Source organism: Caretta caretta, chromosome 2 (assembly GCF_965140235.1).
Source record: "Caretta caretta isolate rCarCar2 chromosome 2, rCarCar1.hap1, whole genome shotgun sequence".
Taxonomy (NCBI): Eukaryota; Metazoa; Chordata; order Testudines; family Cheloniidae; genus Caretta; species Caretta caretta.
Genome location: NC_134207.1, coordinates 193,020,940 through 193,048,503, shown reverse-complemented (window position 1 = coordinate 193,048,503; position 27,564 = coordinate 193,020,940). Strand labels below are relative to the sequence as shown.

Genomic DNA, 27,564 nt, shown 5'->3' with positions numbered 1-27,564 from the left:
TCAAGTCACTCTTGACTTGAAGCCTTTAAATCATGATTTGAGGACTTCAGTAACTCAGCCAGAGGTTAGGGGTCTAGTACAGGAGTGGGTGGGTGAGGTTCTGTGGCCTACAATGTTCAAGAGGTCAGACTAGGTGATCATGATGGTCCTTTCTGGCCTTAAATCTGAAGAATCTCAGTCCAGTGCCTAGTGGCCAAGTATTTGATCACAAAGCCCCACAGTTTACAGTCTCAGCTGAGATCAAGAACTGAATAGGGCATAGCAACCAAACCCTCCTCTCTGTCCTATGGAGGGTCCCTGCAGAGCAGAGTTGTGCATATTAGCCAGGCAGTAGGGGCTGCTTACCCTGCTGCCACCTGTGCTGTACCTCATTGGTGGCTACATGAAGGACCTCAGTCACCATGACTAGCAGCAGCATCATTCACCCACCCCAGATGTTAGTGGCCTGAGACAGGATGAGTACCCGCAAAGTTAAAGGAAGGCAGTGGAGGCTGTGGCTGCTCAGTACCTTTTGGATCAGGCCACAAAAGGTTTATACTGATCACAGCAAGCGGGGGGTGGAGGGAAAGGCTACATTCAACATTTTCCTTAAGAACTCAGTGCGGAGTTCTGGAAGCCCCCTTAGCACTAATGGACAGTTACACAAGTTCATCACCTGAAAAACAAAGCTGAGGTATCTTCGCATGGTCAATTCCAGCTCAGCAACTTCCCTTTTGGGGAAATGAAGGGAATTAATTCAAGTGTCACTACAGAGAAGGGCCAGGAGCCACTTCTGTTATTTGCTAGCAGAGCATCCAAATGTGGTGCCAAACGACGGTCATCTGGTATTGGCTAAGAACCTGGGCTAGTGCCAGATGGGTCTACACAAGCTTCCCAACAGACTGCGTCCAGTCGGTAACAATAGGCTGGGTAGGTGTAGTTCAGCACGTTAGGGTGGGAAAGACGGAAAGAGAAGTTGACTGACTCAGAAGAGGGAACTTCAGAGTTACTCACAGAGAAGCAGCTTTATTGCTCTAATTCATTAGTCCCCAGGGTCTGTTAGCTCTTCTTTTCTGACTTGTTTCTTCCACCTTCCTGTCCACAGCCTCTCAGGGCATGCATGACCATGCTTCTGCTCTCACTGCAGCATCGCCAGCACCTCTAGAGCCTGCACACTGTGGGGTGCTGCTGCTTTCTGAATGATCCCTACATAGAGTTAGAGAGAGAGAGAGTCAGCAAGGTCAGCTTACATGTAGCCTGCTCTTAAAGTATTCACACGCAAATAGCAGGGTACCAGCTCTCACGGCATCTCCAATGCTTATTCAGCCCATGACTTTTCTGCAGAGGCTGCCAATTATTCTCACTTCATCAGATGCATACGGTGGAAAATACAGAAGATGTTTTTATACACACAAACCATGAAAAAATGGGTATTTATCACTACAAAAGGTTTTCTCTCCACCCACCCCACTCTCCTGCTCTTCTTGTTAAACCCTGGATTTGTGCTGGAAATGGCCCACCTTGACTATCACACACATTGTAAGGAGAGTGATCACTTTAGATAAGCTATTACCAGCAGGAGAGTGGGGTGGAGGGAGAGAAAACCTTTTGTAGTGATAAACACCCATTTTTTCATGGTTTGTGTGTATAAAAACATTTTCTGTATTTTCCACAGTATGCATCCGATGAAGTGAGCTGTAGCTCACGAAAGCATATGCTCAAATAAATTGGTTAGTCTCTAAGGTGCCACAAGTACTCCTTTTCTTTTCACACATGGAAGAAAGCCAGACAAATGCAGTAATAGGAGACCCTCTGCAAACAGCACTGGATGGGTGCATGGGTTTCAATCAGTCACCTCCTCACTTCCTGGGAATTTGCTCCTCTTTTAGTCTGACAGAGTTTGCTCTGCTCCTGGGGATGCTGCAAGGTCTAGTTATACAGGCCTTTTTCTGAGCAGATGGGTTTGGTTTCTGTCTTAGGCAGTTATACTGCTGACCATCACTGCAGTATCTGAGCGCCTTCCACAGAAAATTAATTGCAATAGTGAAGTCGCTAATGCTCTTCATGGAGGCTCTGGCATGTCTCCTTTCTAGAGTCAAAACTCTGCTTGGCGTAGGGGCTGTGGTTTTGATTATTTTTAAAATATTTTAATTCATCTCCTTTTTGGTAGGGTTTAGGTGTGGGGGGGGGGGATTTGTGCATTTGGACGTTTAAAGGCGCGCTGGCGCAGTTTACTGACTCGCTTAGACCTCAGCGAAACCAATATTCCCACTGTTATTACTGCTTGCTGTGTGCTCCACAATATCTGTGAGAGTAAGGGGGAGACGTTTATGGCAGGGTGGGAGGTTGAGGCAAATCGCCTGGCTGCTGGTTACACGCAGCCAGACACCAGGGCGGTTAGAAGAGCACAGGAGGGCGCGGTACGCATCAGAGAAGCTTTGAAAACCAGTTTCATGACTGGCCAGGCTACGGTGTGAAAGTTCTGTTTGTTTCTCCTTGATGAAACCCCCCGCCCCTTGGTTCACTCTACTTCCCTGTAAGCTAACCACCCGCCCCTCCTCCCTTCAATCACCGCTTGCAGAGGCAATAAAGTCATTGTTGCTTCACATTCATGCATTCTTTATTCTTTATTCATTCATCACACAAATAGGGGGATGAGTACCAAGGTAGCCCAGGAGGGGTGGTGGAGGAGGGAAGGAAAATGCCACACAGCACTTTAAGCACAGCATTTTAAAAGTTTACAACTTTAAAATTTATTGAATGACAGCCTTCTTTTTTTTGGGCAATCCTCTGTGGTGGAGTGGCTGGTTGGCCGGAGGACCCCCCACCGCGTTCTTGGGCATCTGGGTGTGGAGGCTATGGAACTTGGGAAGGAGGGCGGTTGGTTACAGAGGGACAGCAGTGGCAGTCTGTGCTCCAGCTGCCTTTGCTGCAGCTCAACCATACACTGGAGCATACTGGTTTGGTCCTGCAGCAGCCTCAGCATTGAATCCTGCCTCCTCTCATCACGCTGCCGCCACATTTGAGCTTCAGCCCTGTCTTCAGCCCGCCACTTACTCTCTTCAGCCCGCCACCTCTCCTCCCGGTCATTTTGTGCTTTCCTGCACTCTGACATTATTTGCCTCCACGCATTCGTCTGTGCTCTGTCAGTGTGGGAGGACAGCATGAGCTCGGAGAACATTTCATCGCGAGTGCGTTTTTTTTTCTTTCTAAGCTTCACTAGCCTCTGGGAAGGAGAAGATCCTGTGATCATTGAAACACATGCAGCTGGTGGAGAAAAAAAAAAGGGACAGCGGTATTTAAAAAGACACATTTTATAAAACAGTGGCTACACTCTTTCAGGGTAAACCTTGCTGTTAACATTACATACATAGCACATGTGCTTTCGTTACAAGGTCACATTTTGCCTCCTCCCACCGCGTGACTACCCCCTCAACCTTCCCCCCTCCCTGTGGCTAACAGCGGGGAACATTTCTGTTTAGCCACAGGCAAACAGCCCAGCAGGAATGGGCTCCTCTGAGTGTCCCCTGAAGAAAAGCACTCTATTTCAACCAGGTGACCATGAATTATATCTCACTCTCCTGAGGATAACACAGAGAGATAAAGAACGGATGTTGTTTGAATGCCAGCAAACATACACTGCAATGCTTTGTTCTACAATGATTCCCGAGTACGTGTTACTGGCCTGGAGTGGTAAAGTGTCCTACCATGAAGGACGCAATAAGGCTGCCCTCCCCAGAAACCTTTTGCAAAGGCTTTAGGACTACATCTAGGAGAACCGCAAATGCCAGGGCAAAGTAATCCTTTCACATGCTTGCTTTTAAACCATGTATAGTATTTTAAAAGGTACACTCACCAGAGGTCCCTTCTCCGCCTGCTGGGTCCAGGAGGCAGCCTTGGGTGGGTTCGGGGGGTACTGGCTCCAGGTCTAGGGTGAGAAACAGTTCCTGGCTGTCGGGAAAACCGGTTTCTCCGCTTGCTTGCTGTGAGCTATCTACAACCTCCTCCTCATCATCATCATCATCTTCTTCGTCCCCAAAACCTGCTTCCGTATTGCCTCCATCTCCATTGAAGGAGTCAAACAACACGGCTGGGGTAGTGGTGGCTGAACCCCCTAAAATGGCATGCAGCTCATCATAGAAGCGGCATGTTTGGGGCTCTGACCCAGAGCGGCTGTTCGCCTCTTTGGTTTTCTGGTAGGCTTGCCTCAGCTCCTTCAGTTTCACGCGGCACTGCTTCGGGTCCCTGTTATGGCCTCTGTCCTTCATGCCCTGGATGATTTTCACAAAGGTTTTGGCATTTCGAAAACTGGAACGGAGTTCTGATAGCACGGATTCCTCTCCCCAAACAGCGATCAGATCCTGTACCTCCCGTTCGGTCCATGCTGGAGCTCTTTTGCGATTCTGGGACTCCATCATGGTCACCTGTGCTGATGAGCTCTGCATGGTCACCTGCAGCTTGCCACGCTGGCCAAACAGGAAATGAGATTCAAAAGTTCGCGGTTCTTTTCCTGTCTACCTGGCCAGTGCATCTGAGTTGAGAGTGCTGTCCAGAGCGGTCATAATGGAGCACTCTGGGACAGCTCCCGGAGGCCAATACCATCGAATTGTGTCCACAGTACCCCAAATTCGAGCCGGCAACGTCGATTTAAGCGCTAATCCACTTGTCAGGGGTGGAGTAAGGAAATCTATTTTAAGAGCCCTTTAAGTCGAAATAAAGGGCTTCATTGTGTGGACGGGTGCAGGTTTACATCGATTTAATGCTGCTAAATTCGACCTAAAGTCCTAGTGTAGACCAGGGCTGGGATACCAGTCCCTGGTCCTTTCACGGCTATGGTCTCTATTCCCCAGCTATGTCAGTTATCTTTCGAATACAGAACAAAAATTCAAGTTGAGCCTGCTGACATGGGATACGGGGACACTGTCAGATCACTAGAGGGCAGTAGGCATGCGCTGCTTAGGGCAGTAGGCGTGCACTGCTTAGTCCATTATAAACACAACCCTGGGTAATATGGCTGAGACCATCTCTGCTTAAATAAAGCCCAAGAGTGCGCCCCATCTCTCTTTGACATGCTGTGTTTTCTCTCTGCCAGGGTGAGTCAGAGCAAGTCCTTGGTTTTCAAACACAGGTGTGGGTTTGCTGGCTGCCAACTTAAGTGGGGGGAAGTCAGAGGTGGAGCAATTTAGCATAGGCTCTTTTGGGAGGCTGGTTAGGTTTCTCTCTGCCTCATTCTTTGTGAAAATGTGACATCTGAACAGGAACAACACTGACAATGCTCAGGGAAGTGATTTGTGAATTTTGGACACATTCAAACGGACAGATCTGTAACGGGGGAAGGAAAGCTACACAGAAGCCTGACACCAAACATCACTTAAATAATGGGCCAAAGCCTGAGGCACTGAGTGCCTGCCATTCCCACTGAAATCAGTGGCAGCAAGAGACTGAATCCAGTCAAATCTCATTTATCTTGCTGCCTTTAGAGGGTTTTATACAATTACTATGGGTTTTATACAATTACTTATTTATGGCAAGCCCGCTCTGCTAACAGCCCCTCCCCTGCACCCCGATCTCATCCCACTCCAAAAATGGAGGCTTTATTACATGACGGCTGGAGAACTCTATTTCGAGAAGGAAAGGATGGTGTTTGAAAGGCTTCTTGCTATTTCACATTTGGCTAGTAGTGAGATAGTGTATGTGAATGGAATGGAAAAGCCTCAGCGAACAACATCACAAATCATTTTGCTACAGACTCGCCCAGCTCTGGAGCAAGATAAATGCCCATACCAATAGCGACACTTTACAACATTGCATGAAGCCAGATGCATAGCTGCTGTAATTCTGCTTTGACAGTAAATGTCAAGCATGTCCTATGACTTTGTTGAGTTCTCCTGACTTTCCCTCATCCCTCTTGTGAGGAGCAGAGCAGATGTCAGAGCAACAGCAGCAGGGTCAGTGTGTGCCTCTTGAAACACTATCATATTAAGGAAATCCAATAAGCACAGCCTGAAAATGAAACATATTTCTCCAGGGCTGTCACAAGGCTTATCTGGAGATGCAGATTTCATCTGGAACAGCCAAGAGAATAGGCCTTCAAAAGCAGTGAGATACTTGGTCCATTTGACTAGAGCTTCCTAAATCCTAGAGGCAACTCTATGGGTAGCAATGATTTCTGCCGTGCTTACAGTGGAATGGGGAGCACCCACAGAGAAATCTGTGCCCGTCTCTTGCTTGGTTTAATTATTTAAGGGACAAGGGGACAGTCCCAATGTCCCTCAGGAGGACACTGATTTAACCTGCATTCTTCCTTGTCCCTACAACTACCACTCTCCAAATCAGAACTTGCCACATGTATTACTTCCCAAAGCTGAGGGCATGTAGGACACCCAGGCTAAAGGAAGAGGCACTGCACTGAAAACAGTATTACAGCCTGTGCTGAAGGAGCAGAAGCCATAGCTAGGACAGGCACCAATCTTTGCCTTGCTGCTCTCTGCAATCCTATTTTTGAAAGGACAAACTTGATTTATCAGTACAGGCTATGGCACAGCCTGGGCAGCTAGTGCAGGGAGAGCGTGAGCTGGGAGAGGGGCAGAAATCTCGTCCCTTTTTCCATTTTTGTTTTTGCAAACATCACAGTGATGACATGGAACAAGTCATTTGTAACAGAATCCTTTATCATTGCTCCACTTCCCTAATACAAACACCCCCTCGCAGTACTCAGGGCTCGTGAAGGACACTTTTTGGCAGAAGCCCGTGGCAGATGTGGCTGAGTTCGGGTTAGTCAATGGCTGTCCTTGCCCTGGCTGCTGCCTGGGACCCCAATTACAGCTTCCACTATGGGATCTTCCTTCACACATCTCTCAAGCCCCTCCTTAGACAAGTTTATCTCCAGTGAGTCTGCAAGGACAGAAGGGAGACACCGCCCCACAATCTGCTGTTTGGGGACCAGTCCTGCTTTCTCTTCACCCCAGCAGAAATGCCTATGGTACATTTTAAGTACAAAAACTAGCTGGCATTCAAAAATCACCTGGATGTTTACTACAGAAAACGTCACAGGGGATAGGAAGACATTAGCGATTAGCCATATCTGAAAAATCTCTCAGAGCTTTCTCTACAGATCCTTGGCCATCAGAGAGTTGGGAATTCAGCCCTTTCTACTGGAACTATTTATCCATCTTAACTATTTATAATGGCTCCCATAACCATACTGCCTGAGCACCTCACAATCTTTAATCTATACATCCTCACAATAACCTGGGAGCAAGGGGAGTGCTATGACCACCATTTTACAGATGGAAAGCAGAGACCAGAGAGGCTCAGTGATTTGTCCAAGGTTACAGAAAAAGGGAACTGAGACACAGATACACAGAACAGGGTCTCCCGAGTCAGAGCCTTCCACTAGATAATCCTTCCTCTTCCTTCTCTGGGCCTGCCTGGTCACCACTGAACTCCTTTAAAGAGAAAAGGAGTACTAGTGGCACCTTAGAGACTAACCAAGTTATTTGAGCATAAGCTTTCGTGAGCTACAGCTCACTTCATCGGATGCATTCAGTGGAAAATACAGTGAGGAGATTTATATACACACAGAACATGAAAAAATGGGTGTTATCATACACACTGTAAGGAGAGTGATCACTTAAGATGAGCTATTACCAGCAGGAGAGCGGGGGGGGGGGGAGGTGGTGTACTCCTTTTCTTTTTGCGAATACAGACTAACACGGCTGCTATTCTGAAACCTGTCCTTTAAAGAGCCTTTTCCAGCTCTCTTCTGGTCCTTTAAATCTAGGAGAGGAATGCAGTTGCCTCCCTAAGGTGGCCATTTGACATGGACTGCTGCAGGCTACTCCTTCCCTTCCAGCTGGTAAGTAATTTTAGCTCTTATTAGGTTCTCCCTCTCTCATCCATAACACACATGTATGGCAAACACATAGGCCAAAACGTAGCTCAAGCCTCACATCAAGGCAGACAAGTTTTACCGCACCTGAACTTTGGGACCAGCTGTAGACCATGCAGCACTAACATTTCATGCCAATAGCCCCACAAAAAAGCCCCTTCATGCACTGTAATCCCTCGAGCACCTGATTAACATTCTGGTACAGGCATCTACGGTAGATTAAGTGCCAAGCCCAATGAAGCACAGCTCTACTAATTGAAGGCAGAGCTGATGTGTTCTAGTGATCCGTAGTCAGGCAGAGTATGAAACCAACAGATGCCACCAATTTAAATGCAACACATGAACTTCTGTACCTGCTGGACTGGAATAATTTCCAGCAGAATTCCTGTTGCTAAGCAGACATGGTTATCCTGACTAATTATCAACTGCTTCCACAATAAGGCCCTCTTTTCATGTGTCCAGAATGGAGGGGGCGGGGTGGGGAGAGAAGAGCACAAGCACTAAGGACAACGAGGGAACTAAGGCTTAGCAAAAGCCAATCAGGAAAAAAATCACAGTAGCAGAAAATTTGGGCACATTTCATTGTAATTATAGCCAACTCTCTGTTGGTGAAGACATGAGTGTGAATAATTCATGCATTAAACTCTATGGACTCCCCCAGAAATAATCTTAGCGGTCATAAATGGTCATATTTCACTGACTGGCTGGGCTTCTATTTCTTTACATTGGTTGCCCCAGAAGGTCTCCACAGAAAGGGGGGAAAGGACACTCACCATGGCATGAGTCCTTTTTCCACTGCATGCATCCAATGAAGTGGGTTTTAGCCCACAAAAGCTTATGCTCAAATAAATTTGTTAGTCTTTAAGGTGCCACAAGTACTCCTCGTGCTTTTTGCTGATACAGACTAACACAGCCACCACTCTGAAACCTGTCATAGTATGGTGGTGGATGGCTTTTGAGAAACTTGGGCTAAAGCCCAGAAAGAACCTGAGAGTTTTATAGGTCAGTTTTTCTTAATAGCAAAGAGCTTTATATAGCCCCATGCTGCCATTTTTAACCATTTTCCAGTTTCAGTGAACTTGTTTGCAAGTAGCTGGCAAATTAACTCTGATTTGAGTATATAATAGGAGAAACCTGGACACTGTATATATTGTGCAAACCTCAGCCTGGGGCTATTATTATTATTATAATAGTGCCTAGAGGCCCACACTGGAATTGGAGCCTTGTGCTTCAAGGCACAGGCACAAACACAAACACAGCAAGAGACAGTTCCTGCCTTGAAGAGCTTACAAGCTAAAAAGGAAAGATGGGAACAGGGAGCAAAGGGGAAACTGAGGCACAGAGAGGCAAAGTGACTTGCTCAAGGTCATGCAAGGGGTCAGTGGCAGAACCCGGAATAGAACCCAGGTCCCTGGGCTTCCAGTCCAGTACTCCACACATCAGACCACACTACCTCCCTGGCCAGGAGGCAACGTAGGCCAGGAGTGGGAGGAGGGAAGGAACAAATTCTGCTCTCACTCAAACTGGTCTAAGTTTGGAATAACTATTGGCTCCCATGGAGCTATTCAGGAGTCCCACCTGTACCACAACAAAGCACCACCCGGAACAAAGCCACAAAACTGGCATTTGCCAGAAAGTGTTACTGCCCCTAGACAAATTGGTTTCCTCACCCAAACCTTTTAGAACCTCTCTTGGCCATGCTGAAGGGAATTAAACAACAAGGCAACAGAGGGCTTGAGAAACTCTTTCCAGAAAGGGGCTTTTAACTGCAGCTGCCCACTCTTTAGGCTCACTTTTCTCCAATTTGGGAAACTGTATGCTGCAGTTACTGTGGATGTTTTGTTCCAAGTTTCTTCCATACACTGCAATGAGTTGACAGATTCAAAAGAGAAATCTTTCCAGCAGCAGTGTCATCATGGAAGGCCCCGAACTCAGTAGATCCCATGTTCTTTCACCGCATGAATGGTACAATCAATTCTGTATCCTTGAGCACCACAACAGCTGTTTGCAACAGCCTGGGTGCTGGTTTGGGAGTGGATCAGGATATAGGCTGTAGAGAAATGTCTACATAGAAATGGCCAAAACTGATCACCAGGAGAACAGCATGGGAGTCTCATGTCCTGCTGGCAGTTTGGGAGTGAATGGGGGAAAAAAAGGATTTTGTTCCCTCCTCAAACCTGCTATAGTTCCCCTGCAAAAGGCCCCTTTATTATGATTTTGCGCGGAGTATGAGGAGTTGGCCATAAGCCACTGTCTATGCTAGTGAAATTTGGTGTGCCAATCACTTTTTGATCTCCCTAGCATGCTCGTATCACCCCACCACATGACCATGCACCTAAATGTTCCCAATGGTGCACATGCAACAGCGCCTCCGTCCGTATAGCCAGCATGTGGTCAACGTTACTGCAGACGGGAAGTGCTGGTATGATAGCCCTAATGGCATTGTTAGTCTTTCCATCACTACCTCACAGAGCACAGCCCAGATAAGTCGCCTGCTCTTTTATCTGCCCTCTTCTAACAAGGGATTAAATTTGCAGAAGCCACTTACCTGTACAAATTGCTCTACCCTCACCAGAGAACTCATTTGTATGCTGTTTTGCCAGCATCTGCTTCTTCTGCAGCACTGTCTGGAGATCAGCTTCTTTAGCAGCAAACGTGTCTCCAGGGAAGCTTTCCCATTAGCATTCTGCCTGCTGGTCAGAGGTAGATGTGGAGCACTGACGATCATCTGGGGGAATAAGGAAACCACTCACAACTGAACTGTGGATATATCAATGAAGCATTAAATGTTAAGGGAAACAGATGAGTTGTAGCACAAGAGTTTGCATTAAATGACCATGTACTAACACATCATGCTTCACCCTCTGGTCTAGCTGAGACAAGAGATACATAAAGGAGGCTTTCGCCACTTTTACCACCCCCATCCTCCTCTCACCTCCATTATTCTGAGGCTGGACAGTGGGTCTTAGGGCTTCTCCAATTTGTACTAATCCCAAAGAGCAGTTACGCCATCCAGGGATTACCAGAGAATACAACACTCCAGTCATGTTCTTCCTCCAGCCCCACACACGACACTAGAAGCGGCATAGCGTCAGCTACCTCAGTTCTATGCGGCCAGGGGAACCTTCAGCTGGCAAGTTATGCTGGCTTTACATCCTCTTTGTAGTGCAGGATCCAAAGGGGCCACATCAGGAGCCAGAAGCTTGCACGATACGTCTGAATTCCTACCTGTAAGGCTATAGCCGCCTCAACGATGACTGCTTCTCCTGTATTTATGGGGGTTCCATAGTATTTAATAGAACATGGAGACAACAACTCTGCCCCATCTACAGCATTATTCTATCAATATTAAAGTCACCTGGAATCGTGACAGAAACTGTGGCTTCAAAAGATTTATTACATATATTTGTACATATTTTACATAAATGGAATGTTAAACATTTAACCTAAATCAATAAAAAAATATTTAATTCATGATTACATATTGACAGACCATCAAAAAATGTACCTCAACACAAGTCATCTTCCAATCATACTGCTCAATTACAAAATTTACAAACAGGTTTTCCATTGCAAATTACATTCTTACTTATGCTCAGGGTAATGAAGGAAGACTTCTTGTCCATTACCATTACAAATAATTGTAGCATTCATAAACTATTACAGAGTTCCATCTAGCACTTTGTGGACACTTAATTTTGTGGGAATCAGGTATGTGAACCGGTGGCTACACTTCATCTTCTACCATCAGATTGCTACTTAATGGTAAGAAGAGAGTATGAGAGTTTCTCAGGCAAGTGGAAAGGTTCCAGGCTGAATCACCACTTGTTAAAATAGGTTGAAGTTTTTAAATTAAGACATTCATTAAAACATCCCATCAATAACTGAGCTGCCCCCAGCTCCTCAAGTGCAACAGTTTGGCAAAGTCAGCGAGATGAGTGTTATCTGCTATACAACTATCAACACTTCAGCTTTATTTTGACATGTATTTTAACAGAACCCCTTATATACACGGCCATACACCTGGATGTTCCCATTAATTATCATAACCCTTGGGAGCTTGTGACCACCTATATTTACCATTCAAATACTTTCCCATATAACAAAATAAGGGTTTAAAAAAAAGAAAAAAGGAGAGCTTCTGAGGAAACAAGAACTATTTACTGGCGGGCGGACAGATTTACTGACATTTGAAACTCTGCCAGAGTCTACTCAATCTTATCATTGAAAACCTTTGTCAAAGCAGACACCAGGGCAAAAGTCTCATACAAACATGTGAATTAGGAGCTGACACAAGGAGATGAGCAAGTAGCAAACAGATAGGCAGTAGGCACGGTAGCTACTGTACATTGGCAACTCGTTAGGGAAAGGATCATCGATGCCAGAGCCAGCAAAGGCATACAAGCCAATCAAGTCCAATCTCCTGAAAATGCAAATATGCTATAGTTATTTATTGGAGAAAATCTTCCATTAATTAGTAATGCCTCTCATTAAGTCAGTTTACAATTTATTCAGTCGGTGAGTCCAACATACCCTTTAGGAAAGTAAGTTAGCCTGTAGTCTTTAGAACACTATACAGTGGCCTGAGAAATTTCTGGAACAAGGATTTCAAAACCTCAGTTTCAATTTCAGAAGCACAACCAAAAACCAGACAAATGCACACCTAAAGCACAGTCAGGGTCCTCCATTCCAACAGGGAAAACATCTTGAATGTCTGTCATGACAAAGCTAATTTTAGAAGTGAGCAATGCACTTCTCTATTCAACATGTGCAATAGAGCACAGTGCCAGTTCTTAAAGAATTCCTCAGTTCTTGAGGAATTTCATACCTCATAAAGAAAGCGTGGCCACTGTTTTGTTCAGAATCTCCTAACTCAGGCCATTTCAGATGGCAAAAACTTAACCGATGCAAGCTGCACCTACTGACAAAAGCACCTTAGAAGTGGTTGAAACAAGAGTTCTGACAACCGTTCCTCTTCCAATGAGATGATGTAATATATTTCTAACTGACATCAATGGGAGCTTTGTCCAAAGAAGAGGGGTAGAATAAATTCCTAAAAATCATATAGCATGTTGGGGTAGGAGGAGGAAGAAAAGAAGAAAGTTTTGAAGCTTATGCATAAAGTTTGAGGGACCGAAGCATGAACAGCAAAATTTTGCCCTGGTCAAATCAGAGCTGAGATTACCCATTGGCATGGATAAATTGGGAATCTTCATGTCAGCATTTCTGTATTTGGTCAGAAACCTCCCTCTCTACCACAGAATTAGCAAATACGAACAGCTACACTGAATCTAAGTGGAATCATTCGATTCCATGTGATAAAGCAGCTCAGATTCACAGAGACTTGGAAAGGAACTAAAAGCAACTGCATTTTAAAAAATATTGTTTGTCCCTGTTTCCTTAGAGATATCAAGGATATTATGTTTTAACTTTTTCCTCTGGAAGATTGAAGAGGGAACGTCTTAAGCCCTCAAATAAAAGAGTAGTCATGCTCAATCTTCCAGCAAGAAAGCTTTTCTCCCAAGTTTTTGTCAGGAGGAGTTAGATATTATAACCAAAATGAAGTTTCAAAAGTTTGGACGCAGAATTCTTTTTCCCCACAATTGCTTAGGTTTTAGTCTTTTGTGAGGTCATAATCTTACTAGCTCTCAAGTCCTATAGCAAAAATGGAACTCAATCCAAGATACCAGTAATCTTTCAGGGGAGTTTGTTTTTTTAAATCATAAAGCCCCCTTTACATCATAAAGAAGCAAAAAAGATCACAAAGAATTCACTCTCACCATTGTGGGTTACCTTCAAATGCCCCATTTAGAAATACTGCAGTACACTTCCCCTTGCACACTAGAATTGGGAGACGCTCTAATTTATAATCTATTTAAATTCATTTTTCCCCAAAATAAAATACTGCAAATCTGAAGTAGGCTCACCATCTTTCCTTTTACATTCCACTCAAATCAATGTCTAGAGTACATGCACAGGGAAAACTAGCTCACTTTTTAAAACGTAAGTGATAAGATGCATTAAAGATACAAAAGACAGGATAATCACAGTCCTGTAACTGTTAGCAGCATGGCTCTCTGATACCATATGGGATGATCATATAAAACCCAAATCATAACCACTCCCTATCACCTTTAAACAAAGCTTTTACTTGAGACATTTGTTATATAATGAGGTTTTGAAAAACTTCACATTTCATGTCTTTTCTTCTCTTTCCGGTAAGCAGTATGTATATGGCAAACCTGAGTATGGGAATTAGTTCACTCTTACATACTTGGGCAAGATATAGGTCAGATGAAAGAAAAACTGAAGCAATATAAATTGGTAATCTATATATTTACAAGCAGAAAATGTGGCACACCTAAATTTTATCATAACCTATTGGCTTCTAATGTGTGGAAGTGTGGTCTTCCTCTACTCAAAGAGTGAACACTTTTTCCCCGATTGAAGCACAGTGGTCCAAGACCTTGGAGAGGGGATATTTTTAAAATGAGGGTAGGTTTAATTATGTAGTTATGTGTACACAAATTTTTTTCATAATATTGACAAAATAGTTTGAGATGAAAGCTTACATATATGAACTTCCACAAGGAGTTCTGAATACAAGCTTTTGTTTAATCTTTCCATATTGTTCCAAGCTTTGTCCACATTAAGGATCTAACCCTTCTTTCCTTGGCTCAACCAAAACTTCCATTGACTTCAGAAGGTGTTTTGGATGAACCAGGAATATAGGATTAGGCCCCAGGACTGAAGCCATCCTAACAACCTCAAACAGACCAAAAAAATCCACTCTCTCCTATGGCCGGGGGGCAAACCTGCAAGCAACCACCATATATAAAAGTGACAGCTGCTGGCATGTTTCAACTACAGCATGGACGTTGGCCTTAAACTTCTGACAGTGATATAAATGCTGGGAAGTTTGTCCTTTCAACCGTTTACTTATTCATTTAAATCTAAAAGATTCAGGTTTTGAAAAAGCAGCAGATGAATTGAAAGAGTGAACTACTGAAATCACGCGTAAATGGTAAACAGATTCATGTTTAAATACTGATCGACTTAATCCCTAAACCAAAGACTACCTACAACCTTGAAGCACAGGACACCAAAACACGCCAAACTTTCATTGTAAATTACAGAGGAATTTCTGCTCCAGCAGTTGAGCCCATAGTTTGTTGTGGATGGAGGATGATGAGCACTAAAGTGTATTGTGCACTGACATTGTATGGCACGAAGCCAACAACAAATGTTAAGTCAATATAAATGCAAAAAAACTTACTTTCAGAAGATGTGATTCAAAATACCAGGAAAGTAAGCCTCTAGGTAACAAGGTCCCTAGTAAAATATTACAGCTGCTGTAACTTTTTCTCCTTAATACAAGGAAGCAAAACAATTCCCTGCAACAACAGAACCTATACTGGAAACTACTGTCATACATTTGTCAGGAGAGCTTGTTTGATGTGACTTCACAGTTTAAAACATGCCAGAGTCTGATCCTGCTCCCACTGAAGTCAAAGACAGTATGATTGGGACCTATAACTATAGATTCAATTGAGAATGATTATGCAAGGAAAAAAGGCCCATGGAAACTGTACTGTCAGTTGTCAGCATTAACCAGTTTTGATTGCGTCAGATTTGCAGCATAGCAAAAGGCATTTCACAGCATAAAGTTTAAGGGAAAAGGTTTTCTAGACTAAAGACATTTGACAAGCAAAATGGGGGATTCTTATAGTGTGCAGTGCACTAATTCTTCTGGGTTGCAGCAGTTGCTCCTTTACTTGCCCTTTTTAATATGAAACAGCAGCAACAGAGGAGAAAAATATAGACTTAAGAATACAATGCAAGCCAAATTGAACACACAAAACAATACTTAGACACTTAAGAAAAAGGTGTTGTGTAATTTATTTTTGCTGTTGAAACTTAACTAAAAATTGCAGTCACTAATAACTATTCATAATCTGTCCCTATAATGTGAAAATTCAGAAGCTGCTACATATCTGTCCTTGAAATAAAGTAATGTTTTCCTTCTCAGCCATGATATCTGTTCCATTTTGTTTTGTTTTTTAATTATGATGTTTTATAGGAACTAATATTTATCCACATTTTGTTTGCTGTTTCCCCCTATGGATATCCCATGTTTGATAAGCTCTGGTAAGACAAATATAGCAATATAGTAATAAATTAAACAAATGCAGGTGCATGTTAAAAATACTGCCAATGCTAATGTCCACATAAACAGATAAGTGATGTTAGGTGCAAATTACTATGGCTCTGCTATCAAGAAAATTTCAATTAAAAAAATTACGTATAAAAGTGTTTCAAAAGTTAATGCAAATCCCTCCCCCATGTAATATTACTCTAATGACTAGGAAACTTCACCGTGCCCATTTTCGCAGTTATTCCCCTAAACCTAAAGAGGCAGCCTGGAGATGAAAGTAGTACAATAAAATAATTACCTGAAACATTTAAAAAAAATACCCGTTAAACAAATTACCTTAACTGGCAGCACTTAAAATTGGTAAATTCTCCCATTAAAAAAAATTGCATAGCTGCAAGATTATGCTTTGCTGCATTTTTTAACCACAAGCTGTAAAACAGAGAAATTTTAGTACACTTAAATAGCAATACAGCATACAGATTTCAACAATTCTATAGCTCAATCAATATAAATTAGTCACCTGCCTTGGTTTTACTCTTTGGACAGCATTCTGACAAAGGTTTAGTTAAAAAAAAACTTTGAAATACAGTTTTCCTACGTGGAAGTAGTTTTCATTTCCTGTTCTTGAAGGTGAAGAATGTACCGAGGACTGGGTGTGAATTCAGTGAATAAGGTCACACTGCTAGACTGCTTGCCATTTACTCTTCTTCAGCCTAAGAGAAGATTAAAACACTTCCACTCAAAAATATGGTGATCCTCATGAAAACGTTTCAGATAATGTTGATTTAGAATGCATCAGTTTCCATTTGGGTAAGAAGAGAGACAACCATAATCTGCTTCAGCAGAGAACTTAAAAGTTAGACTGAAATTAGTCACTTTGGCCTTTCAAGTACAAATCATCAATAATATCTGTGGCGAGAAGATTGTTACAGGATGTGCAGCATTTTCAAAATCCTGCGTGTCCTTTATATGCGTGTTTGGTATGCTGACTCTACTGGCAAGCAATTGGACTCTGCAGTTTTTGTTCCACACGATTGTCTATGGTTGCCTTTTCCAGATACACAGGAACACAAGTCGGAAGCCAAGTATGTTCTCAAATTTGTGTTCAAAGACAGAATCTCAAATCCTCTGCATTTTCTGATCCATGTAAGAATCTGTGAGAAAACCAATAAAAATAACAAACATTACTTTCCCAGCTAGTTCAGTAAATTTTACACAGTAAGGCATTACTTGCTAAAACAAAGAAATCCAAGGAAAAATCTACTTTTCCCTACTTCATATTTTCTAGTGTATACTCCTATCTTCTACAATCTAAACACATTTGATTTAGCATCCTGAAACATCCTTAAGTATTTTCAAAGATAAACATAATTGCAAACAGCATCTTGTGCTTCTCCTGTAGTTCAATACACCAGGGACAATACGTGATGCTCTATGTACCGTACATATCCAAGTAAAAAATTAGTCCTAGTCTTGTGCTAAGGGGAAAACAGTTGTCCCTGCAGTAATGTGTTCTTTGGCAAGTGTGATGGTGTATATAACCCTTGCTAATACGACTGCAGTGTGCAGGGCCTCCCCGAGGATTCAGGGGGCCTGGGGCAAAGCAATTTCGGGGGCGCCTTCCAGTGGCGTAGCCAGGTGGAGTGAACAGGGGAAGCGGAAATAAAAAAAAAGGTGCCAGCCGCTTGTACTCACCCGGGTCTTCAGCAGCACTGAAGGACCCGCCGCTGAAATGCCGCTGAAGACCCGGAGCGCCGCTGTGAGAGTAAAAATTAAAAAGACGCCACTTGTGCTCAGTGGGAGAGCAGCCGCTACACTACTGGCCCCTTCCCTGTCTCAGACCTCAGACTTCAGACATTCTCGTGGGGGGCCCCTGTGGGGCCCAGGGCAAATTGCCCACTTGCCTCCCCCTTCTGGGCGGCTTTGGCAACTTGAGCTGCAACACATACTTGTGAAGTAAAATAGAAAGCAGAACACTGAAACAGTGCTTCAAAAAAACACTATATTGTTTGGGGCAAAGAGTTCACATTCCATGATTGCCATAGTGTTTAATATAAATCCTAACGTGTTTTGTAATGGTTGGAGCTGGTAGTTTAGTGTAAGCAAGATACCTAGAAGAATAAAAATGCCCCTTTTGTCCTTTGACTCTAACTGGTTTCTAATCTAAACCATTAATGCACACTACTAAAGCAGGAAAGCTTTGTATCTGTGTGAATGGGGATGGGGCAGGCTGGGTTGTAACATTTTACATGCATTGCAGAAAAAACAATGAATGATCAAATGTGTGTTAAAAGTAAAAAGCAGGATCTCACTGAAAACTATGTAACATCCCAAATGAAAAAGCATATTTCAGTCCAGAAAGAATGGTCATTCACTAAACTATCAAAAATTCTGGGGATTTGGTATTTTAAAGTAGGTTTAGGTTACACAACAAAATAATCTTAAAGATAATTAAAATTTAAATGGCACTGCTGCTTGTCACTTTGCAGTAGTTAAACTACTATATCATTCCTGCAATATATCATTCCAGACTACTGGATGTGAGGGTGCAGAAACCATTTATGAATTCTAGTAATTTAAATAGATAGTAAACATACTGGAACGACAATGAATTTACCAATTATTTTAGGTCAAACTTAGATCTGAGTGCATATTTAATGTACTTATTCATATAGTTCTTATTACTGAAAAGATCAATGAAATATGTAAAAAGAAGTTACCTACAAAAGAGGAATCTTGTCAGTCTCAATCTGAAGGGTGTTCAGGACAAGATCTATTTACTTCAAACCACTCATCTATGCAGCTGTTGGAACATAAAAGAATAAGTGGAAGGTAAGTATATTAATTACAATTACCAACAATTGTTATGTGTACTAAATAATTTTATCATAGTTAAAATGAAGTGACTAGAAACATTTGAGAGCGGTGGAGGGAGGGAGAGAGAGAGAGAGAGAATGTGTTTTAAGACCTAAGCTACTTTAGCTAGAATGCGTGGAACAGTACTTGTCAACATTCACTAATCATTTTTAACATCCCAAAATCCCAATAAAGAATATGGTGCTATGTGTTAAACATTAGAGAAATCAATGTATACATTGTTGTAACTGTTTATTTCATAAGTTTTAACAAATTTACAAATTACTTTTTGTACTTTTCATTTCTTAAGAGGGACACCATCACCCTAATCACACTGCTGCCTGCAATTTTTGCCCATTGTTACAAACACCATCTAAAATGAATATAACAACGATCAGAGAAAAAATATACATTTTTCAATTTTAGTCTGTGCAGTCAACAGAATGTGTGTGCAAGTATAGTGATTTTTACTGTTTCCCCTGTATAGAAAATTTCCCCCTTTTGTTTCTGGGAGTTTTTCAAACAGCAACAAGAGAAAAACATAAAAGAAAAATTTGACTATAAGAGCAAATATATTTGGGTAGGGGAGGATAACTCAAGATGCAGTACCTCAAAGTGCTTTTAGTTAAGTTTTGTTTTAAATTGACGAGATGTTAATTGTCCTTTTAAAAAACCCTTATAAAAATTACCCAACTGATGTTGGCATATGGCATTTTATCTGGGAAGAATACAGCATGAAGAATACTTGCCCTTTATGATATATGCATAGACAAGGCAGTCGTGCTATAGTATCCCCCTGCTGCAGCTCTTCCAGGCATATTGCACACTCCCCAGCATCTTTACTCAGTACATCCTCTGTAGAAACAGGGCAGTTTTAAATGGTTAACAAAATCACTTAAGACAAAACTTTCATAGCATTAACACAATTATACAAAAAAAATTTTTTAAGGTTCCCTTTCAGTACAATATGTGAAATTAAGCATGTTTATAATGTCTGTTGATGTAAGAGATATGTTATCAGGAGTCTTAAGAGATCAAATTAAACTATGGCTGTGATCTAGTCTCTGACTAAACGCAGTTCTACAACAAAGGAAAGAACTGTAGGACTCTTCCTCCTGCCCAAGTGCACATATTCTGCGTTAATTACACACGTGAGCTAGAGCAGCAGTTCTCAAATTTTTTTTTTTTTACTGGTGAGCCCTTTCACATAGCAAGCTTCTGAGCGTGACCCCCCATATAAATCAAAAACACTTTTTAATATATTTACCACCATTATAAATGCTGGAAGCAAAGCAGTGTTTGGGGTGGAAGCTGACAACTCGTGACCTCCCTGAGGGGTCCCGACCCCCAGTTTGAGAACCCCTGAGCTAGAGGCTAAGGCTGAGCCTGGACAAGTGGCTTTTCTGAAAAGAACGCTGCAGACTGACACCTTCTACATCCTCCACCCTCAAAATAATTAACAAGGTAGAGACCCCATTGGCATCCTCCCTCTAAGTATCCAGTCCCTCCTCCTGCTTCCTCCCATTCATCCCTCCACTGTATGCCTGGCACCTTCCCCACCAGCTCTCCTGTGAGTACCTGGTTCTCCTGTTGCCTCCCACCTACCCCAACTATCAGTCTGTTTCCCATCCCCACTTGCTTCCCTCCAATTTCTATCATCCGGCCCTTCGAGAGGAACCAGAGTTCTCCAGCACTGCGAAGTGCTGTATGGTATGGCTCACAGACGCTAAATTCTGCAAGGTATCCTGATTTTGTGGAATCAATACTACGTCCCATAGTTAATGGGGAGATTAGGCAGTTGCAAGAAATGCACAGAACACACTTTTAAAATGGAAGTTTTCATGAAAAATATTAGAGTGATATAGTAAAAGCTGTATTTTCTGGATACTTTTTTTAGCAGCAGTGGATGATGCAGAATTCAGCATCGGTACAACACAGATCAAGAGGCCTGACTACCCGAATTTAGGCCCATTGTACTGTAGAGTACAAGACATAGCCTAACGTGGACTTACACAGTGCAAGGACCATAACCAAAAGGCACATTCAGGGTGTCACAGCAGAAGAGCTGGCAATCCATGGCAGAGCTGAATGATACACTCCTAAAAAGGGTACATGTGTGCTGAATGCTCCTTTTGACTAACTGTTTAGGGTACTGGTTTTCAAAGCGCAGGGCACAAGGTTATCACAGGACCAGGCAACAGCAGGGAGAGGGTATGGGGGACAGCCCTTCCCCAGCAGTAGCCTGCTGCTCTCCCCACTTCTCCCCAAGTTGGGAACTCAAACTCTGCATGCTTGTCCCAGCCCAGCCATTCGTACAGCCACAGCCATGTGTATTTTACATACTTCAGAGCCTGCAGAAGCAAGATACTCTGTGCTCCGGGGGGGAGGAGAAAGAGAAGAGGGTGTGGGAGTGGAAGGAGCGGAAGAGATGAGAAGCCCCAGTCTGCGCCATGCTGCCATGAGCTCCTCTAGGGATGGAGCCAGCGAGGTTCTGCTGCACTCCTGGCATAAGCCACCTACTTCCCTTAGTAAATCACTTTCTACCCCGGTCCCCGGATGGGTGGGGAAGGGCCTGTTATGCAACTCCCAAGGAGAAGGAGGGGTTAGCAAAAACATTTGGGAACCTCTGATTTAGGGCATTCAGCACATCACTCCAAAATCATGAGATTTTTAAAAAATGTAGGATTTCATGATTCTCAAAAGAGAGAACACTCAAATCTTTAAATTGTTCTCATAGGTCTTTCTATAGTGCTCATCATCATACTAGCTACATGCTGCTGAAAATGACAAGCATGTAAGCCTAATCAATGAAGCAGAAGATCAAATATAGAAACCAGGATGTAGATCTGCTGTGTATCTGCACAAAACCACAGCAAGTCTGACTTCCTGCTTCTTAGGTTTCTTAAGAGCTGAACTGCTTAATTTCAAAGTCTTTTGACTCTGACATAGTAGTTGGTTATTGTGAGAATATTATTATTTCAGAGTATTATAGTTTCATATGGAAAATAGCCAGCATGAGTACACAAACCAATTCTAAAGAAACAACATATTCTAGTAATGAAGAAAAGGAAAAACGCAGCATATATTTGCACTGTTTGTAGGCGGTCTAAAAAACAAAAGGGGGGGGGGGGAGGGGAGGGTATTCCAGTTGGTTTCTGTTGCTCTTTAACAGAGAAGTGGAACTTTTCATGAACATTAGGGGCATTTACTATTCTCAAGTGATAAAAAGATGGAAACAGTGCCATATTATCTTGCAGAAACTCACATTTACTGCTGAAACTTCCATCAAAGACATTAAGAATTTGCCCAGAAGAGGGTGCTAGGGGTACACATTTTTCACTTGACCTCTTGAATTAACAGACATTTTGATAACTGGAAGAAGAGGCGGGGGGGGGGGGGGGACGACAAAGACTATTACATTGGTCTGTTTCACAGGGGGATTCTAAGCTTTTTCCAATGGTTTACTCCTCTCACTGCTTCTCTCCCCCTCTACTCCTCTCTTTACAGGTACTGCTGCAACATGGCTCTCTTGGTCCTCTGAACATGTCTATTCTACCTCCTCATTATGGCCATATAAACAAATGCTGTTAAAAAGAATTCACATACATATATACCACACACACTCAACGGGAACATTTTTGTCACAGAACAACTTGGCTCTAATCAGAGGTTTCACTATATTCAGAGTTGCAACTGGCACACAGAACCACGGACTCGGTTCTTCTCCCCCAGTACACTCAAGCATGGTGTCACTTTAGTAAGTCCCAAAACTGACTGCAGGAGTCCTGCAGGCTTTTGTGTAAAGTACTTTTAAAACAAACATTTACATAACTGAAGACAGTCTTACAAGACACAAGGCCAAATACCTGCCCGTTTAAAAAAAAAAAGTCACTTAAGACGGTTAAAAGGCTCCTAAGATACAAAAAAATGTATATGAACTGCTGTACTCTCAATTCTTTACATTATACGCCTGGGTTATTGTATACTGCACAAACTTGTATTCCCTAGTCTTGATACCAGTTTTCTGTATCTTTGCAATACTCTGGGGTAATACAAAGGCAGACACATCTGGTTCTACAAAAAGTGTTCTTTTTCTACCTGGTACCCAAAGATACTATTAGGCTTTGTAACAGGTTATAAAGTTTCCAGTGTTTGTATGCTCCCCCTTCCAAATATATTGTGAGCAAGTCAAACTTCTGGCATTCCCTCACCCTCCCACCCACCCACTCATGTGCCCAAGGAAAACACCTGTCTAAATCTTTAAGATGTCTAACTGAAAATATCCAACTATTATAAATGCACAACTTGGCACAACATATTAATAGATTCCAAGCCAACATAAATTGCTCTCATATTTGATAACATTTACAGAATGACAACAGCGAAACTGGCTGTAGTCGGGGACCCAAGAGACTTCATATCTAACTTACATAAAAGCGATTAAATGTAGTCAAATTAGCAGAACTGGATAAACCATAAAGATTGAAAAAAAATCTCATGCCTTGATCCAGTCAGAATTCCGAGCTGTCCCCATTATACACAACCACCCAGGGTACCAGCCATAGATCACACCAGATGGAAGTCAGTTTAAGGTACATTTAACACTGATTTTTAAATGCATTTGTCACGGAAACTAGCGGCTAAAATAATATTTTGCTGATCCACTGCAGTGTGCAGCAGCCAGTTACATTTCTCATGTTTCTCTGGTAGTGTTTCTCTTCCAGAAACCAATAAAATACATTTATAAGGTACTGTCATTCCCAAATTGGCAGTTTTAAAAGTATCTAGAGAATAAATATAGGGGTCTCTCATTTTCTCAGTTGCACCTGTGCAACTTCAATATGAATTGCATACATGCAGGTGTTGGGCTGATTAGGTGCAGTTTTGGCACTGGCAAGTCACTTCACTTCTTTTCCTTAGTTTCACTGTCTGTACAATTTGGGCTTCATCTTTTCTGTCAGGCTCCAGTTGGAAGGTGATTGACATGATGGAGGTCTCAGAGTAACAGCTTTGTTAGTCTGTATTCACAAAAAGAAAAGGAGTACTTGTGGCACCTTAGAGACTAACCAATTTATTTGAGCATAAGCTTTCATGAGCTACAGCTCACTTCATCGGATGCATACTGTACAGTCTAAATTAGTTAGTCTCTAAGGTGCCACGGGTACTCCTTTTCTTTTTATGATGGAGGTCCTCATTCTTGAAGGAAGAATCTTCATTTTCTTGGCTACTATCACATATAGAAGGGAGGGTTTCTACTCTCTCAATCTCTTTTTTGGGGTCCTCCTCCCCTATGAACAATGTCAGTGCCTACAACTGAAATATTCTTTTTCTCTTAAGTGCCTGTTAGTAATCCTGTTTATTTAAATATCACTATAGCAAGTCTCATTTTTAGGATCTTGTAACCTGACCATAAAAAATTGTTCCCCATTGAAATGTGACACAATGTCAGACAGAGTGAACATTTAAAATAATCCTGTTTATTTAAATATCACTATAGCAAGTCTCATTTTTAGGATCTTGTAACCTGACCATAAAAAATTGTTCCCCATTGAAATGTGACACAATGTCAGACTGAGAGTGAACATTTAAAATAATAATGAAGACCATACTTCTGTATATCCTTGCTCATGTGAGTAATCAGTGGTTCACAGTCATGCTGGAAGGGCATAACGAGTGGGGTCCCGCACGGATCAGTTCTGGGTCCAGTTCTGTTCAATATCTTCATCAGTGATTTAGATAATGGCATAGAGAGCACACTTATAAAGTTTGTGGATGATACCAAGCTGGGAGGGGTTGCAAGTGCTTTGGAGGATAGGATTAAAATTCAAAATGATCTGGACAAACTGGAGAAATGGTCTGAAGTAAATAGGATGAAATTCAATAAGGACAAATGCAAAGTACTCTACTTAGGAAGGAACAGTCAGTTGCACACATACAAAATGGGAAATGACTGCCTAGGAAGGAGTACCGCGGAAAGGGATCTGGGAGTCATAGTGGATCACAAGCTAAATATGAGTCAACAGTATAACGCTGTTGGGAGGAAAAAAAGCGAACATCATTCTGGGATGTATTATCAGGAGTATTGTAAGCAAGACACAAGAAGTAATTCTTCCGTTCTACTCTGCGCTGATTAGGCCTCAACTGGATTATTGTGTCCAGTTCTGGGCACCACATTTCAGCAAAGATGTGGACAAATTGGAAAAAGTCCAGAGAAGAGCAACAAAAATTATTAAAGATCTAGAAAACATGACCTATGAGGGAAGATTGAAAAAACTGGGTTTGTTTAGTCTGGAGAAGAGAAGACTGAGAGGGGACATAACAATTTTCAAGGATATAAAAGGTTGTTACAAGGAGGAGGAAGGAGAAAAATTGTTCTTAACCTCTGAGGATAGGACAAGAAGCTTAAATTGCAGCAAGGGCGGTTTAGGTTTGACATTAGGAAAAACTTCCTAACTGTCAGAGTGGTTAAGCACTGGAATAAAGTGCCCACGGAGGTTGTGAAATCTCCATCATTGGGGATTTTTAAGAGCAGGTTGGACAAACACCTATCGGGGATGGTCTAGATAATATTTAATCCTGCCACAAGTGCAGGGGACTGGACTAGATGACCTCTCAAGGTCCCTTCCAGTTCTATAATTCTGTGATTCTAAGTGCTGCTGCTTTTAGTTTCCCAAGCCACCCCAGAGTAAGTGTGTTTGAGTTAATTTTAATACTGGCAACAGGGTTCTAAGTAGTGCAGTGAAACTGAGTAGAATCTTTTTAGTAATTCTGCTGCTTAGGGAAGTGATGAGCAGCAGCAGAGGCACTGTTATTGTTATTGTTATTATATTCAGAAAGACAGCACTGCACAGCTATTCATATTTGAAAGTTACCTGCTCAGGGCTATAAAGTGACTCTTTTCTTAAATGAAAGCTTGTGTTCTGTAGAAATTGGTGCTTTACACCCCTTTATTCACCCACCTTGATCAGGAAAAGTTTCTTTCTACTGGCAAATAGGTGAACATGTTTTTCATGTTCACTCAAAATGTATGCGATTGTGCCATCATGTTGTCTAGATTACAAATGCCAAGAGTGGAATATAACAGTCAGTCAAAGTGGAGTGGATATTTACCAGCTATGATCTGATTTCTCTTGTAGATCATCCAGCATTCAATTAAAAAGTTGTAGGATTTTTTCATCTGAATCTCTTTTGTACGTTGTCTTTCTGAGTAATATTCTGGAATAGCAGTATGTTATACTTTTTCCTTCACATAAAACTTAATGGTTCCCAAAAGTGGTACTGTACATTTCCTGTAAGCAGTACTGCAAGTTGTTTTTAGTTAGCACTGTGATGCACTTCATTCTCTGGAAGATTGCCGTGGAACTATTAACTACTTTTCCCCTCACAACAGTGAGTCTAGCTCAAGTGTGCAGAAGCCAGTGAGAAAGAAAAAATGTAGCTGTAAAATAGAATTGCACTTCCAATCCTGCCCAATACATCTAGGACAAGGAGTAATGGTCTCAAGTTGCAGTGGGGGAGGTTTAGGTTGGATATTAGGAAAAACTTTTTCACTAGGAGGGTGGTGAAACACTGGAATGCGTTGCCTAGGGAGGTGGTGGAATCTCCTTCCTTAGAAGTTTTTAAGGTCAGGCTTGACAAAGCCCTGGCTGGGATGATTTAATTGGGGATGGCTCCTGCTTTTGAGCAGGGGGTTGGACTAGATGACCTACTGAGGTCCCTTCCAACCCTGATATTCTATGATTCTATGATTCTAGTGAAATGATTAAACAATTCCACACGAACAAAGAAAGGGAAAATAATTGAAAGTCTTTTAAAAGGTTTTAAATCATAACATATGCTGATGTTACTACATTACAGGTATTATAAAAATGGAGGATGGGGAAGAGGGAGAAGAGTGGAGACATATTTTTCATAATGAGGAAGTGAAGGGGGTGAGGCAAACTCATCCTCCCTTTCAGCTGTTAGAGACACTACTAGCCAGAGTCTGATATAAAAGATGGAGCATCCAAGCAGGGTTTAGTGTTCTTACCATGATTTGCCCAAGTCCCCATCCTTATATTTATCTACCTCTGGCCAACAGGATTAGTATTTCAACTAGTAGGTATATGGTAGATTTTTCTAAAATCTTATCGTGGGATTCATGGAGTACAGTTTACACACCATCCCCGCATTTAGACCAAAATATTTAGTACTGGATGAAAGTACAACCATCACAGCAAGATTTCACACACTGTATCAATTTAAAAAAATACCACCACAGCTTTTTTGAAACTCCCCAGATACAATAATTAATTATATATACACAATTATATATATATTAAATTAAAATAGTTAGCAGAGATTGAAATACTTATACTCCACCACCTATTAGCCCAAGGATTAAAGCTTACTCACAAGGGTGAAAAAATACCTGATCAAAGGCCCCGCCTACCCAAATTCAAACAAACAAAACAGCTGTGTATTCTGCTTTTAATTAGAACATTGACAGTCAAGTTATTTAATCAAATCAAGTGTAATTTGCTATCAAGGCTGACCAAATAGTACAGAAGAACATTAGAATAATATATTGTTCTAGAAATACAATTGAAATTTGTCAAAATAATCTATCTATTCACTGAATAGTATTGACCACCACAAATAAGTATTGCCAAATCAACATATTTGTGAAAATTCATTGAATATA

The 27,564-nt window shown here is 42.0% G+C and overlaps 1 protein-coding gene across 4 annotated transcripts in view; it reads right to left on the bottom strand.

The window, feature by feature from the left end:
* The window catches only part of ZNRF2 (zinc and ring finger 2), a 126,824-nt gene that overhangs the window by 28,178 nt on the left and 71,082 nt on the right, over positions 1–27,564 (bottom strand). Inside the window, exons 3-7 of one of the 4 annotated variants that reach the window (XR_012667184.1) lie at positions 19,631–19,736; positions 18,746–18,828; positions 16,550–17,179; positions 10,419–10,598; positions 994–1,185 (exon numbers count right to left, since the gene is read on the bottom strand). Coding sequence is in view for 3 of the 4 variants with exons in the window: in XM_075125710.1 (XP_074981811.1) it covers positions 3,819–4,445; positions 10,419–10,598 (807 nt within the window). In the remaining variant the exon portion in view is untranslated. Of the gene's footprint in view, positions 1–993; positions 1,186–3,544; positions 4,446–10,418; positions 10,599–15,737; positions 17,180–18,745; positions 18,829–19,630; positions 19,737–27,564 lie in introns of those variants that run through there. The other 3 variants (XM_075125710.1, XM_048838720.2, XM_048838721.2) reach the window with 3 other exon arrangements.